Genomic DNA, 16,590 nt, shown 5'->3' on the forward strand with positions numbered 1-16,590 from the left:
AGTGGAAAACTTTCAACGTTTTTCGTCGCCCAAACAGATTCTTTGGATGTGATAAATGCCGAAGTTTTATTTACGGAGGCAATAATTGAGCATGGACTTCCAATCGCACTGGCTGATCACATGGGACAGTTACATGTTTGTAATGCAACCTTTAAAAATCATTACGCGGTGATCGCGGTCCCAAAAATAAACTTTTCTTGCATGATAATGTCCAGAAAAATTCGCTTTATATTACTATAGAGTCCTTTTAACGAATGAGTTTGATGGTTTATCACAAACCTTAAATGAAAGAAGTCCTTTGTTCTCCTGCACCATGCATGCACTTTGGCCTTGCTTCGTGTTTGGTGCGCAATCCTGTCGGCTGTATTTCACAGCACGACATACTGTTAAAAGTGTTTATACTATTTATGCTTTCAAGTCCAAGTTGAAGAAATCTTGTTAAATGTTGACAGCATAACTACCAAAATACAGAAGTATGTCCTTAATATTTTTGCAGTGCTATTTCTGTTGAAAAGTTAAAATGATTACATTAGAGATGTGATGTGCCACTTTTCAAAGTGTCTGATGGCTTAAATTAATTTTCATTAATTTTTCATATTTTGAATTCTTTTGAAAGGCTTACAAAAAAACTACATTTGAATTGTAATTCCATGCTATTGACAGGACTATTAATTTTAATGAAGTTAGCTTACCATGTTTACAGTATGATAATTGTGATAGAAATGTGAATTTTAGGCACAGAATATTTTTTACAATTGAACAAGGCAGTAGATTATACAAGCTTGGACAGAAAGTTAATAATGACACCAATTTTTTTTTTTTATGGAATTGTTTAGTACTGTTTTACCATTTGTTTACTGTAAAAAGTGTTTATACTGTTTATACTTTCAATTAACAGATTGAAGTCTTGTGAAAGGTTGACAGGATAACTGGCATTAACTGTCAAAATAATTTCAAACTATTGAAGTTAGCTTACAGAATAAACATGTCAATCAACCCATATGATTTTTGCTGTAATATTTTTGTTTTGAAAAGTCACTGTGACTGATAGAAAAGTGATGGTTTTAGCAACATTTTAACCTGTCTGAATGCTAATAATCATTTTGCGTCGGGGGGCGAAGCCCTGAACCCTCCACCAGGACTTTGTCCTGGACCTACCGGGGCCTGTGGCCCTTGGACCCTGGCTACTAGGTTTTTCTGATTTCAAAAGTTGGCAGGTATGGTGAGGTTATAAAGCTTTTGCCTGTTAAAGAAAGGAGACTGATCCAATGCAGCACAGACCTTCGCGTGCCACGCTGTCACGACCCAGACGCACACCAGTGCGCAATCATATGGGAGCCGCGCTGAGCGCACCTCCAAGCGCGTCTCGCTGCCGGCGACGGCCGGGTATGGGCCCACGCTCCAGCGCCATCCATTTTCAGGGCTAGTTGATTCGGCAGGTGGGTTGTTACACACTCCTTAGCGGGTTCCGACTTCCATGGCCACCGTCCTGCTCTCTATATAAACCAGGGTGAGCCCCACCCCTTTCGTGAGCGCACTGCGCGCGGAGTGACCCCTGTTACGCGCCCCCGGCAACAGGGGTGGCGGGCAGGTAAGCTGCTTACCTGCTGCGCGTGACGCCGGCCGCGGCGAAGGCGGACGAGGCGGGGTGTCGGTGCGGTGGGCGCGGTAGTGACCCTGGATGTGCGTCGGGCCCTTCTCGCGGATCGCCTCAGCTACGGCTCCCGGTGGGGCCCTCTCGGGGGAAGGGGCCTCGGTCCCGGACCCCGGCGAGGCGTCCCTTCTCCGCTCCGTAAAAGTGTCCATCTCTTTTCTTTTTTTTTCTTCTGTTGTGGCATATGCAGCAGGTGCCTGCTCGTTTTTCGTATGTGGGTAACAACATTTAACTATGTATATATATTTCCGAATTGGTTTAACTGCCACCCGCAAAAAAAAAAAAAATAAAAAAAAAAAAATCTAATTAATCCGCCCGACCCGACCCGCATGCGGATAAAATCGTATTTTTTTAAATTTCATCCGCCCGATCCGCGGATAATCCGCGGACTCCGCGGTTGTGCCCGCAAACCGCGCATCTCTAATACTTGGTGAACAGCCATACAGGTCACACTGAGGGTGGCCGTATAAACAACTTTAACACTGTTACAAATATGCGCCACACTGTGAACCCACACCAAACAAGAATGACAAACACATTTCGGGAGAACATCCGCACCGTGTGTTAACAACATAAACACAACAGAACAAATACACAGAACCCCTTGCAGCACTAACTCTTCCGGGACGCTACAATATCCAATCCAATCCACTTTATTTATATAGCACATTTAAACAACAAAATGTTTCCAAACAACATTCAAATATTATCCTTAGCTCCACCAATGACTGAATAAAAACAAAAAATAAATACATATAAAACCAATATAAAAAACAATATGAAATAAATATGATTAAAAACGATTCTAAAGGGTAAAACCAATTAAAACAGTAAATATAAATCAAAATTTAAAAAACACAGAGGACAACACAACTCACGTAGTTAAAAAGCCACCTTAATCGGTAATTAAGAGTTGGACAATATCGGAATATCGGATATATCGGCAAAAAAGCCATTATCGGACATCTCTAATACTAATAATATTACTACGACTACTACTGAAAATAATAATAACAAAAATAGGAATGATAATTATAACAATACTAATATTACTACTACTACTACTACTACTAGTAATAATAATAACAATAATATTAATGATGATATTTATAACAATACTATTAATATTACTATTACTACTAGAGATGTCCGATAATGGCTTTTTTGACGATATCCGATTTTCCGATATTGTCCAACTCTTAATTACCGATTCCGTTATCAACCGATACCGATATATACAGTCGTGGAATTAACACATTATTGTGCCTAATTTTGTTGTGATGCCACGCTGGATGCATTAAACAATGTAACAAGGTTTTCCAAAATAAATCAAGTTATGGAAAAAAAATGCCAACATGGCACTGCCATATTTATTATTGGAGTCACAAAGTGCATTATTTTTTTTAAACATGCCTAAAAACAGCAGCTTGGAATTTGGGACATGCATGAGGAGGTTGAGGTGGGCGGGGTTGAGGTGGGGGGGGGGGTATATTGTGGTAGCGGTGGGTGTATATTGTAGCGTTCCGGAAGAGTTAGTGCTGCAAGGGGTTCTGGGTATTTGTTCTGTTGTGTTCATGTTGTGTTACGGTGCGGATGTTCTCCCGAAATGTGTTTGTCATTCTTGTTTTGTGTGGGTTCACAGTGTGGCGCATATTTGTAACAGTGTTAAAGTTGTTTATACGGCCACCCTCAGTGTGACCTGTACGGCTGTTGACCAAGTATGCCTTGCATTCACTTGTGTGTGTGAAAAGCCGTAGATATTATGTGACTGGGCCGACACGCAAAGGCAGTGCCTTTAAGGTTTATTGGCGCTCTGTATTTCTTCCTACGTCCGTGTACACAGCGGCGTTTTAAAAAGTCATACATTTTACTTTTTTTAAACCGATACCGATAATTTCCGATATTACATTATAAAGCGTTTATCGGCCGATAATATCGGCAGTACGATATTATCGGACGTCTCTAATTACTACTAATAATAAAGATAATGATGATGACGTTAATAATTGATTGATTTTGATTGATTGAAACTTATATTAGTAGATTGCACAGTACAGTACATATTCCGTACAATTGACCACTAAATGGTAAAACCCCAATACGTTTTTCAACTTGTTTAAAGGGGAACATTATCACAATTTCAGAAGGGTTAAAACCATTAAAAATCAGTTTCCAGTGGCTTATTTTACTTTTCGAAGTTTTTTTCTAAATTTTACCCATCACGCAATATCCCTAAAATAAGCTTCAAAGTGCATGATTTTAACCATCGTTATATACACCCGTCCATTTTCCTGTGACGTCACACAGTGAAGCCAACACAAACAAACATGGCGGAAAGAACAGCAAGCTATAGCGACATTAGCTCGGATTCAGACTCGGATTTCAGCGGCTTAAGCGATTCAACAGATTACGAATGTATTGAAACGGATGGTTGTAGTGTGGAGGCAGGTAGCGAAAACGAAATTAAAGAAGAAACTGAAGCTATTGAGCCATATCGGTTTGAACCGTATGCAAGCGAAACCGATGAAAAAGACACGACAGCCAGCGACACGGGAGAAAGCGAGGACGAATTCGGCGATCGCCTTCTAACCAACGATTGGTATGTGTTTGTTTGGCATTAAAGGAAACTAACAACTATGAACTAGGTTTACAGCATCTGAAATACATTTGGCAACAACATGCACTTTGAGAGTACAGACAGCCCAGTTTTCATCAATTAATATATTCTGTAGACATACCCTCATTCGCTCTCTTTTCCTGAAAGCTGATCTGTCCAGTTTTGGAGTTGATGTCAGCAGGCCAGGGAAGCTAGGGTCAATATTCTTCTATGCCATCTCTGTCGTAGCATAGCTTTCGTCGGTAAAGTGTGCGGAACAAACGTCCAAATTCTTGCCAATTTCGCATCTTTGGGCCACTGGTGCAACTTGAATCCGTCCCTGTTCGTGTTGTTACACCCTCCGACAACACACCGACGAGGCATGATGTCTCCAAGGTACGGAAAACAGTCGAAAAAACGGAAAATAACAGAGCTGATTGGACTCGGTGTTTGAGAAAATGGCGGATTGCTTCCCGTTGTGACGTCATCGCTCCGAGAGTGAATAGAAAGGCGTTTAATTCGCCAAAATTCACACATTTAGAGTTCGGAAATCGGTTAAAAAAAAAAAATGGTCTTTTTTCTGCAACATCAAGGTATATATTGACGCTTACATAGGTCTGGTGATAATGTTCCCCTTTAAGTCGGGGTCCACGTAATCAATTCATGGTAAAATAGAAGAGTGATTGCATTGTTTTTAAATGTGTTGAGGTTGAATAACTGCACATGTTCACTCCTAGGGGGCGTCGTAAGGCCAACAAACATTGATGGAAATCAGTGCTATAATTTAGGTGTCACTAACGAAGGAGAAGCCAAGATCTGTGGAATGCGACACTATTTCCTGTGAGGCACAAATTGCACGCTAACTTGTTTTGGCACTAAACATAGCAGAGGAATATGTTAGCGGCTGCTTCTAAATATAGCATGCGGATGTTAGCGTGATGCTAATGACTTCCTGACTGTCATCTTAATGCCAAGTGCGTGGCCCCCACAGACTAACCCAAGTCATTACAGACGTCAGGCGACAAACACCTGCTACTCCGTCCAGCGATGGCGTCTCTACACGCTTATAAAACGCCATGACAACAGCTGTGTTTTTAGCGGGGACAAAAGCTGGCAGAAGGAGGTCCCGCGTTCTACGACCTCCCAGCTCGGCGAGCTCTGCAGTTTGGCGAGGACGTAGCCTCAGATGTTCTTGGCACAGGACGGCATCTGTAAAAGCTGACAGGCTGGTCAGGACAGCTGTTGTTGATTGTCTTTCCTGTAAATTAGCGCAGTAAACGTCCATAAAGTCGCTCGATGGCATGCTAGCGAGCGGCGCAAAGAGATGTTGTTTGCGCGGAGCAGCTCAATCAGCGAGACGCAAAGCGGCCCTTTGGGACTCGCTGCGCGGGGAAGACGTCCAAGTTGAAGGAAAACAACATCTTGGCGTCCTACTGAGTGGAAGTTGTTGTGTCCTGTCTTCTCTGATAGCAGCTTGTACTCCTCACTCTTTGGAACAAGGGCTTTTTCATTTCACACGCTAAATACTAGCTTGTCTGCTCGCTCACGGGCCCACTGAAAGAAAGCGCTACCTGATTACGTTACATCATACTTGCCAACCTTGAGACCTCCGATTTCGGGAGGTGGGGGGTGGGGGCGTGGTCGGGGGTGGGGCGGGGCGTGGTTAAGAGGGGAGGAGTATATTGACAGCTAGAATTCACCAAGTCAAGTATTTCATACATATTATATATATATATATATATATATATATATATATATATATATATATATATATATATATATATATATATATATATATATATATATATATATATATATATATGTATATATGTATATATATATATATATATATATATATATCTACATCCTGAAAATATGCAAACAAAACTGTGTTTAGATAATTGATACTTCAAACTTGCATAAATAAATTTTAAGGAATATAACATAACTTGGCTTCTGAGAATTTCAAAATGTAATGAATAAAATGCTAAAGTTGTTGATAAACAAGCAATTATTTTAATAATTAAATATGGTCATTTTAAATGAATTATTATGATAATTTAAAATCAACTATTTCAAATATGTTTATTTTAATGTATAATTCTATGGCTGGATGTAATAAGGAGTCACGAAAAAATACAAATAAAAATACAATTAATTTTGATGTTTTTAGCAAAATATAGTAAAAATTTATTTAGTTTTTTTATTTATTTAATTAATAAATATATTTATTTTTAGGTAAAATAAACATAATAATACAATTTATCTTTAGTCTGGATGATTTAGTTCTTGTCACCCTGTTGTCCTCCCGTCATGAAAAAAGGCTGTCCTCACTCAGGTCCGCATGGAGCTGGAGGGGGCGTGGCTTCCAGCTCCGGCTGAAAATCGGGAGATTTTCGGGAGAATATTTGTCCCGGGAGTTTTTCGGGAGAGGCGCTGAATTTCGGGAGTCTCCCGGAAAATTCGGGAGGGTTGGCAAGTATGCGTTACATCTTCACAGATTGGTGTGTGGAGACCATAGTGCTACCTGTTAGCCAATAAGGTTATGGTGGGTAAAGTCCTGGTTAGGTTAACGGCAGTAAAATGTCACAAAGTCAGCTAGCTGATGAAGCTACAGTGCTAACATACGTTTAGTATACTGCATACAATATTGCAGCCAGTAGGAACCCTATTTTTTCTGAGTGCACAGACCAAAGAAATGTATAAAGTTTTTTCAAATCTTATCAAATCTCCCCAAAAACCTAGGGATGATACTCGAAACCGATTTTCCCGGTTGTTCGATAAGAAAAGAACCGAGTCCTCGGACTCGAATCCCTTTTTGAGAACCGGTACCCGTTATCGAGACCACTATAGTAAAGAAAAGAGTTCGTTCTTTATGCCAATCCCTGGGAACGAATCCCGTCCCACAAAAAATGCCCCGTGGGACATCACAAGAAATGACGTCACGTAGGTCAGTCATTAGGCGCCGATAGGGAAAGCAGGAAAAACAATGGACCGGAAAAAGCGCTCCAAGGTGTAATAAAGTTCAAAACAAAAGGTATAATCCAATGAATAACTTTACTGAAAGATTTGAACAGGGTACAAACACATGACTGTAGATGTTATGCCTACATCAAAGTGCCACCTATGTCTATCAAGCTCCATGTTCTGATGTTTAAATGTTAGTTGTCTGGTTGTGGTTGTGTCTGTGCTTGTGTTTTTGTTCTGTTGTTTTTGTGTATGTTAAGAAAGCAATGATGCACTGTGCGCAAGACAAATTTCCCCGCGGGGACAATAAAGTTGAACCTTGAACCTTGATGACTGTCATGTCTGTGTGACCATGTTTTGTATTAGTCATGTTTTGTTTTGTTTAGTTTAGTTATTGGACTCTTTAGTTTCTGGCTTTTCACTCCCTTGTCTTGTTTCCATGATTACCCATTAGTTTCACCTGTTCCACGTTTGGACTCATTGTGCACTCTTGTTTGTCACCATAGCAACCCATTAGTTTTCACCTGTCACGTCACGCACCTGTTTCACGTTTTGAGTCACGCACCTGTTTTCGTTAACCATGTCTGTAGTATTTAAGTTCATTGTTTTCAGTTTGTCTTTCTGGCGACATCCCACATTTTTGCTCTTCACATTCCTGACACTTGTTTTTTCATGTCCATCTTTCATGCTGCAACTTTAGTCCAAGCCAAGTAAGTTTTTATTTATTAATGCTATAGTCTTTTGGTTTCATAGTTTGTTCTCCGCCACTGTGCGCGCTTTTCGTTTGTACTCTTTTTTTGTCCTTTATTAGTGTAAAAAATAAATTATGTACTCTCATTCCCGTCTCGCCCGAGCCAACTTTCCGTTGCTTTCTAGAAAAACTAAACCCCAGGACCAAGTCATGACAATGACGAACACTTTTACGACCAACCGGAAACATAGCAACCAGTCTAGCAACTCACCTCCTTTACGGCAGCTGTCGCAACGTTCTTAAAGCAACCGCAGCACATACATATATATACACAACATATATGACATCTCCCTTTGTTTTTCTTTCCTTGTAAACCAAACAAAATCACACTGTATATGTGTTGTCTGTCTAATTATAAATAATGCAGATGAGGCGTGTTGGCTGAGTTCTTGATGTTTACTTTCACAGCGTGCTCATAACCTCATTCTTAGCTGCCGGGTGACGACATGCAACAACAGTGTTAGGGGCTACTGCGCATGCTCGTCACTCCCATTGCATGCTGGGTAGTTGTTATATTCCCTAGCTCATAACATCACATCTTTCCCCCTATAAAGAAAGTATGTTAACTCAAAAAAGTGTATTTCTTTTTTTAGCTTTAACTTTTAATTTTTTTAGCATTGTAACCACATTTGCAAACAACTTTTCTCTGCGTAGAATTTTCTTTCAATAAAGAAATAAAGTGCAAAAATGTCAAAGCATCATAACAAACAGTTATGTCAAATAGCAGCAGAAGTGCACTTTTTGGAGAGCTGTATTATTTTCAGTTTTGTGCCCAAGGGACTGATTTTATTTAACACTATATTATTATTTATACACCTATAGTGATCACAGAGACAGGTTGTTTTTGTGTTACTGTATACATTTGTTTTTCTGAAAAATCCCACTTAATATACTTTGGGTAACAACAGTCAATATTTATTTATTTTATTTTATTTTTTAGGGGGGGGGGGGGGGTAACAGTCAATATTTATTTATTTATTAGATTTTTTTGTTTTTTTTGTTAAACCAAATATTGTGTTTTTTTTCCATATACAACAACCTATCTGGACTCGATAAGAGAATCGATAAGGAATCGGTTCGATAAGAGGATTCGATAATAGGCTCGAACTCGATCATTTCTTATCAAACATCATCCCTACCAAAAACTATGTGATACAGCTAAAAGTGCTATCTGACTGAATTGCAGGAAATAAAACGATTCCTGGGTGGCTTACACAAAAGAGAAAAGGTTACCTGATTGTGTTGTGAGGGGGGAAAAAAATTATAATATACCTGACTTTTTTTTTTTTACTTTCGAGTACCGTATTTTTCGGACTATAAGTCGCAGTTTTTTTTCATAGTTTGGCCGGGCTCCAGTGCGATTTATATATGTTTTTTTCCTTCTTTATTATGCATTTTCGGCTGGTGCGGCTTATACTCCGGTGCGACTTATACTCCGAAAAATACGGTAAATATAGAGTGCTACCTGGTCTGTTTACAGGACCTGGTTGGGTTCCAGAACTAGAGTGCTTCCTGAGTGGCTCACATGTAAGTAATGATGCCTAATTGGACAGTAAAGTGCTAACAGTGGGTGTAGCCTATACTTAAGTTCACGAAACAAACACAATTGTCACCTTTTGTGTTGAAGAGGCGGGACCTCTTGCAGCTGTACACCACTTCCTGTTGGCAGTGCTCCGACCGGGACACGATGGCCTGCAGCTGCGCCGCAGAGGCGCCGTAGTCGAGCGCCACGACGTGCGGCGCCTGCAGAGTCGAGGCCTGGACTCGGACCGGAGACGTGCTGTTGTGGGCCAGCACCGTCCAAACTTTCTCCTCTGAAAAACACAAAGTTGTATGAATACGGAAAAAAAATAAAAAATTTTCCAAGCAGCTCGAGAAGAGCATCTGCGAAACGACTGCAGCAGGTCTGAGTCACCGCGCCGAGCGGACTATTAAATAATTAACCTTGCCATCCGTCCACTGTTTTTTAATTGTGAGCGCAGTGCAGCTGTGTGCTTTATAACGTGATTACTTGGCGTTCTGCAGTCCACTCAGAAATTAATTGCTCATGAATCTTGGAGGCGCCGCCAGCAGAGTGGAGTGTCGAGTCGACTGACAGCTGCGTGTATTTTACTTTGGGTCTGGGCGGGAGAGACGTCGCTCGTCCTCACACAACTCCCGTCCATTCTTGACGCCATGCTGCGAGCACTTTTTCACATTTATTTTAGTCTCCAAGGCCGGTGTGATATTTGACGCCTTACAAATACTGACAGCCTTGGCAAACCATGCCAACTCTGCCAGTCGACCAAGATTGTTTATAATAGTTCAGATATAATGGCGAGACAAACGCATTTATCTGCACAAACACAGCACAAAAGGTAGGGGACAGGTTTGGAGAAATTTTTACAAGATATGGGGCTATTAATAATCGAACGTTAATAACATAAACAATTATAATAGTAATAACATGACAACCATAATAGTTAGACAAAGTATGTATCTGCACAAACGTAGCACAAATGTTGGGGACAGGTTTGGAGAAATTTTGATAAGACGGGGGGTTATTAATAATCAAACGTTAATAACATAAACAATTATAATAGTTAATAACATGACAACCATAATAGTTGGACAAAAGCATTTTGCAGCATAAAAATAGCACAAATTTAGCACAAATGTTGGGGACAGGTTTGGAGAAATTTTGACAAGACAGGGGGTTATTAATAATCAAACGTTAATAACATAAAAAATTATAATAGTTAATAACATGACAACCATAATAGTTAGACAAAGGCATTTCTCTGCACAAACCAGCACAAATGTAGCACACATGTTTGGGACAGGTTTGGCTACATTTTGACAAGATATGGGGCCATTAATAATCAAAGGTTAATAACAAACAATTATAATAGTTAATAACATGACAACCATAATAGTTAGACAAAAGCATAAAAAAATAGCACAAACTTAGCACAAATGTTGGGGACAAGTTTGCAAGAGATTTTGACAAGACAGGGTTATTAATAATCAAACGTTAATAACATAATCAATTATAAAAGTTAATAACATGACAACCATAATAGTTAGACGAAAGCATTTATCTGCACAAACCAGCACAAATGTAGCACAAATGTTGGGGACAGGTTTGGAGACATTTTGACAAGATGGGGGCTATTTATAATCAAACGTTAATAACTTAAAAAAATGTAACAGTTAATAACATGGCAACCATAATAGTTGGACAAAAGCATTTTGCAGCATAAACATAGCACAAATTTAGCACAAATGTTGGGGACACGTTTGCGAGAGATTGTGACAAGATACGGAGGGGGTTATTAATAATCAAATGTTAATAACATAAAAAAATTATAATAGTTAATAACATGACAACCATAATAGTTAGACAAAAGCATTTCTCTGCACAAACCAGCACAAATGTAGCACAAATGTTGGGGACAGGTTTGGAGAAATCTTGACAAGACGGGGGGTTATTAATAATCAAACGTTAATAACATAAACAATTATAATAGTTAATAACATGACAACCATAATAGTTAGACAAAAGCATTTTGCAGCATAAAAAATAGCACAAACTTAGCACAAATGTTGGGGACAAGTTTGCAAGAGATTTTGACAAGACGGGGTTATTAATAATCAAACGTTAATAACATAATCAATTATAAAAGTTAATAACATGACAACCATAATAGTTAGACAAAAGCATTTATCTGCACAAACCAGCACAAATGTAGCACAAATGTTGGGGAGAGGTTTGGAGACATTTTGACAAGATAGGGGGCTATTAATAATCAAATGTTAATAACTTAAAAAAATCTAACAGTTAATAACATGACAACCATAATAGTTGGACAAAAGCATTTTGCAGCATAAACATAGCACAAATTTAGCACAAATGTTGGGGACACGTTTGCGAGAGATTGTGACAAGATACGGAGGGGGTTATTAATAATCAAATGTTAATAACATAAAAAAATTATAATAGTTTATAACATGACAACCATAATAGTTAGACAAAAGCATTTCTCTGCACAAACCAGCACAAATGTAGCACAAATGTTGGGGACAGGCTTGGAGAAATTTTGACTAGACAGGGGGTTATTAATAATCAAACATTAACATAACAAATTATAAAAGTTAATAACATGACAACCATAATAGTTAGACAAAAGCATTTTTCAGCATAAACATAGCACAAACTTAGCACAAATGTTGGGGAAAAATGTGCGAGAGATTTTGACAAGATAGGGAGGGGGGTATTAATAATCAAATGTTAATAACATAAAAAAATTATAATAGTTAATAACATGACAACCATAATAGTTAGACAAAAGCATTTTGAAGCACAAATGTAGCACAAATGTTGGGAACAAGTTTGGGAAAATATTGACAAGGTGGTGGGTAGAGGGGTGGGGCTTATGAATAATAAAATGTTAACAACATAAAAACTGTTAGTGGCATAACATTTTTTGCAGCACAAATGAAGCACAAACGAATGGACCACATTTCGGGAGATTTTGACAAGGTTGGATGGGAGGCTGGCTATGAATAATTACACGTTATCAACATAAAAACTATAAAAGCTGAAATAAATAATATAATAGTCAGACAAACAAATTTTGCAGCACGAGCATAGCACAAACGTTTGGGACCATTTTAGAGTGATTTTGACAAGATGGGGCGCTGGTAAGAAATAGTAACACATTAACTACATAAAAACTATAATGGTTAACATAAAAACTATTATAGTTAAGATAACAACTGCAATAGTGAGACAAAGATTTGGCAGCACAAACCAGCACAAATGTAGCACAAACAAATGGGACAAGTTCGGGGAGATTTTGACAAGGTTGGGGGCGCTGATTATGAATAATAAAACGTTAATAACATAAAAACTATATTAGCTAACATAAAAGGTATAACAGTCAGAGAAACTAGTTTAACAGCACAAGCATAGCACAAACGTTTGGGACAAGTTTGGGGAGATTTGGACAAGGTTGGGGAGCTAGTTATGAATATTAATATGTTATAACATAAAAATATAATACTTAATAGCATAAAAACTATCATAGTTAGACAAAAAAATGTTGGCAGCACAAATATAACACAATCGTTTGGGACAAGTTTGGGGAGCTAGTTATGAATATTAATATGTTATAACATAAAAAATATACTTAATAGCATAAAAACTATCATAGACAAAAAAATGTTGGCAGCACAAATATAGCACAAACGTTTGGGACAAGTTTGGGGTGATTTTGACAAGGTGGGGCGCTGGTTATAAACAATAACACGTTAATGACATAAAAACTATAATAGTTACCATAAAAAAACTATAATAGTGAGTCAAACATTTTGCAGCACAAACCAGCACAAATGTAGCACAAAAGTTTGGGACAAGTTTGGGGAGATTTTGACAAGGTTGGAGGTGCTGGTTATGAATAATACAATGTTAATAATATAAAAACTATAATAGGTAACATAAAAACTATAATAGTCAAACAAACAAGTTGTGCAGAAGAAACGTAGCACAAACGTTTGGTACAAGTTTGGGGAGATTTTGTCAAGATGGAGGTGGCTTGGGTTGTGAATAATAACATGTTACCTTAAAAAAATATATGCGTTAAAGAAAAAAATGTCTGTAGCACAAATGTGGCACAAACGTTTGGGACGAGTTTGGGGAGATTTGGACAAGGTTGGGGAGCTGGTTATGAATATTAATATGTTAACATAAAAAATGTAATACTTAATAGCATAAAAACGACCATTGTTAGACAAAAAAATGTTGGCAGCACAAATATAGCACAAATGTTTGGGACAAGTTTGGGGAGATTTTGAAAAGGTTGGATGGGGGGCTGGTTATGAATAATAACATAAGTATGATAGCTAACATAAAAATGATAATAGTCTCACTTTGCAGCACAAATGTAGCACAAACGTTTGGGACAAGGTTGGGGAGATTTTGACAAGGTTGGATGGGGGGGCTGGTTATGATTAATAACATAAGTATGATAGCTAACATAAAAATTATAATAGTCATATTTTGCAGCACAAACGTTTGGGACAAGGTTGGGGAGATTTTGACAAGGTGGCAGGGGCTATGAATAAAAACACGTTACTAACGACAAATAGAATAGTTAGTAGCATAAACACTACAATAGTTAGACAACAATCATTTGCAGCACAAACATAGCACAAACATATTTTGACAATGTGGGGCAGCTGGTTATAAATAATAACATAAAAACTATAATAGTTCATAACATAAAAGCTATATAAAAACGTATTTTATGATAACTTATGACACAAAGTAACATTTTTATGGCACAAATGTACCACAAAGAAATGGAAGTAGTATTTTAAAATTTGCAACGATAAGGGCTAGGTAGCACACATGAGAACATAAGGTAACGTGGTAGAAATAATCCCTATCAGCCTCAAAATCCGATCACTTATCCAATTTCGGACATTTTCTGAGATGTGCTCTTACTCCTACTTGGTTATATTGAAGATGGTTAACTGCTACCTAAACAGGATACAGGTGGCAAAATGCTACCTGATTATGGTAAAGTACTACCTGATTATGTTAGATAATGACTTACTAGGTTACGATAAAGTTAGCTAAACTCCTACTTGGTTATATTGAAGATGATTCACTGCTATTTTGTCAGGAAAAAAGTGGCAAAGAGCTACCTGATTATGGTAAGGTGCTACCTGATTATGTTAGGTGAAGTCTTACCAGTTACGATAAAAGTAACAAAGTGCTAACGATTATGGTAGCTAAACGCCGACCTGGTTATATTAGAGATGGTTAAGTGCTACTTGATCAGGATAAATATGGGAAAGTGCTATCTGATTATGGTAAAGTACTACCTGATTATGTTAGATAATGACTTACCGGGTTACGATAAAGGTAGCTAAACTCCTACTTGGTTATATTGAAGATGATTCACTGCTACTTTGTCAGGATAAAAGTGGCAAAGAGCTACCTGATTATGGTAAGGTGCTACCTGATTATGTTAGGTGAAGTCTTACAAGTTACGATAAAAGTAGCAAAGTGCTAACGATTATGGTAGCTAAACGCAGACCTAGTTCTATTAGAGATGGTTAAATGCTACTTGATCAGGATAAAGATGGGAAAGTGCTACCTGTTTATGGTAAAGTACTACCTGATTATGTTAGATAATGACTTACTAGGTTACGATAAAAGGTAGCTAAACTCCTACTTGGTTATATTGAAGATGATTCACTGCTACTTTGTCAGAATAAAAGTGGCAAAGAGCTACCTGATTATGGTAAGGTGCTACCTGATTATGTTAAGTAAAGTCTTACCAATTACGATAAAGGTAGCAGAGTGCCAACGATTATGGTAGCTAAACGCCGACCTGGTTTTATTAGAGATGGTTAACTGCTACTTGATCAGGATAAAGATGGGAAAGTGCTATCTGATTATGGTAGAGTACTACCTGATTATGTTAGGTAAAGTCTTACCAGTTACGATAAAAGTAGCAAAGTGCTAACGATTATGGTAGCTAAACGCAGACCTGGTTCTATTAGAGATGGTTAAGCGCTACCTAAACAGGATACAGGTGGTAAAGTACTACCTGTTTGTTAGATAATGACTTACCGGGTTACGATAAAGGTAGCTAAACTCCTACTTGGTTGTATTGAAGATGATTCAGTGCTACTTTGTCAGGATAAAAGTGGCAAAGAGCTACCTGATTATGGTAAGGTGCTACCTGATTATGTTAGGTGAAGTCTTACCAGTTACGATAAAAGTAGCAAAGTGCTAACGATTATGGTAGCTAAACGCCGACCTGGTTATATTAGAGATGGTTAAGTGCTACTTGATCAGGATAAAGATGGGAAAGTGCTACCTGATTATGTTAGATAATGACTTACTGGGTTACGATAAAGGTAGCTAAATTCATACTTGGTTATATTGAAGATGATTCACTGCTACTTTGTCAGGATAAAAGTGGCAAAAAGCTACCTGATTATGGTAAGGTGCTACCTGATTATGTTAGGTGAATTCTTACCAGTTACGATAAAAGTAGCAAAGTGCTAACGATTATGGTAGCTAAACGCCGACCTGGTTATATTAGAGATGGTTAAGTGCTACTTGATCAGGATAAAGATGGGAAAGTGCTACCTGATTATGGTAAAGTACTACCTGTTTATGTTAGATAATGACTTACCGGGTCACGATAAAAGGTAGCTAAACTCCTACTTGGTTATATTGAAGATGATTCACTGCTACTTTGTCAGGATAAAAGTGGCAAAGAGCTACCTGATTATGTTAGGTAAAGTCTTACCAGTTACGATAAAAGTAGCAAAGTGCTAACGATTATGGTAGCTAAACGCCGACCTGGTTATATTAGAGATGGTTAAGTGCTACTTGATCAGGATAAAGATGGGAAAGTGCTACCTGATTATGTTAGATAATGACTTACTGGGTTATGATAAAGGTAGCTAAATTCATACTTGGTTATATTGAAGATGATTCACTGCTACTTTGTCAGGATAAAAGTGGCAAAGAGCTACCTGATTATGTTAGGTGAAGTCTTACCAGTTACGATAAAAGTAGCAAAGTGCTAACGATTATGGTAGCTAAACGCCGACCTG

At 38.2% G+C, this 16,590-nt stretch overlaps 1 protein-coding gene across 3 annotated transcripts in view; it reads right to left on the bottom strand.

Annotated features, from left to right (window-relative positions):
• The window catches only part of LOC133613398 (contactin-associated protein-like 5), a 314,549-nt gene that overhangs the window by 46,181 nt on the left and 251,778 nt on the right, over positions 1–16,590 (bottom strand). For all 3 annotated transcript variants that reach the window (XM_061970920.2, XM_072914523.1, XM_072914522.1), the window contains one exon: positions 9,582–9,782. In XM_061970920.2, coding sequence (XP_061826904.2) covers positions 9,582–9,782 — 201 coding nt within the window. The remainder of the gene's footprint in view (positions 1–9,581; positions 9,783–16,590) is intronic.

The sequence above is a fragment of the Nerophis lumbriciformis genome, linkage group LG13 (assembly GCF_033978685.3).
Source record: "Nerophis lumbriciformis linkage group LG13, RoL_Nlum_v2.1, whole genome shotgun sequence".
NCBI classification, from domain to species: Eukaryota; Metazoa; Chordata; class Actinopteri; order Syngnathiformes; family Syngnathidae; genus Nerophis; species Nerophis lumbriciformis.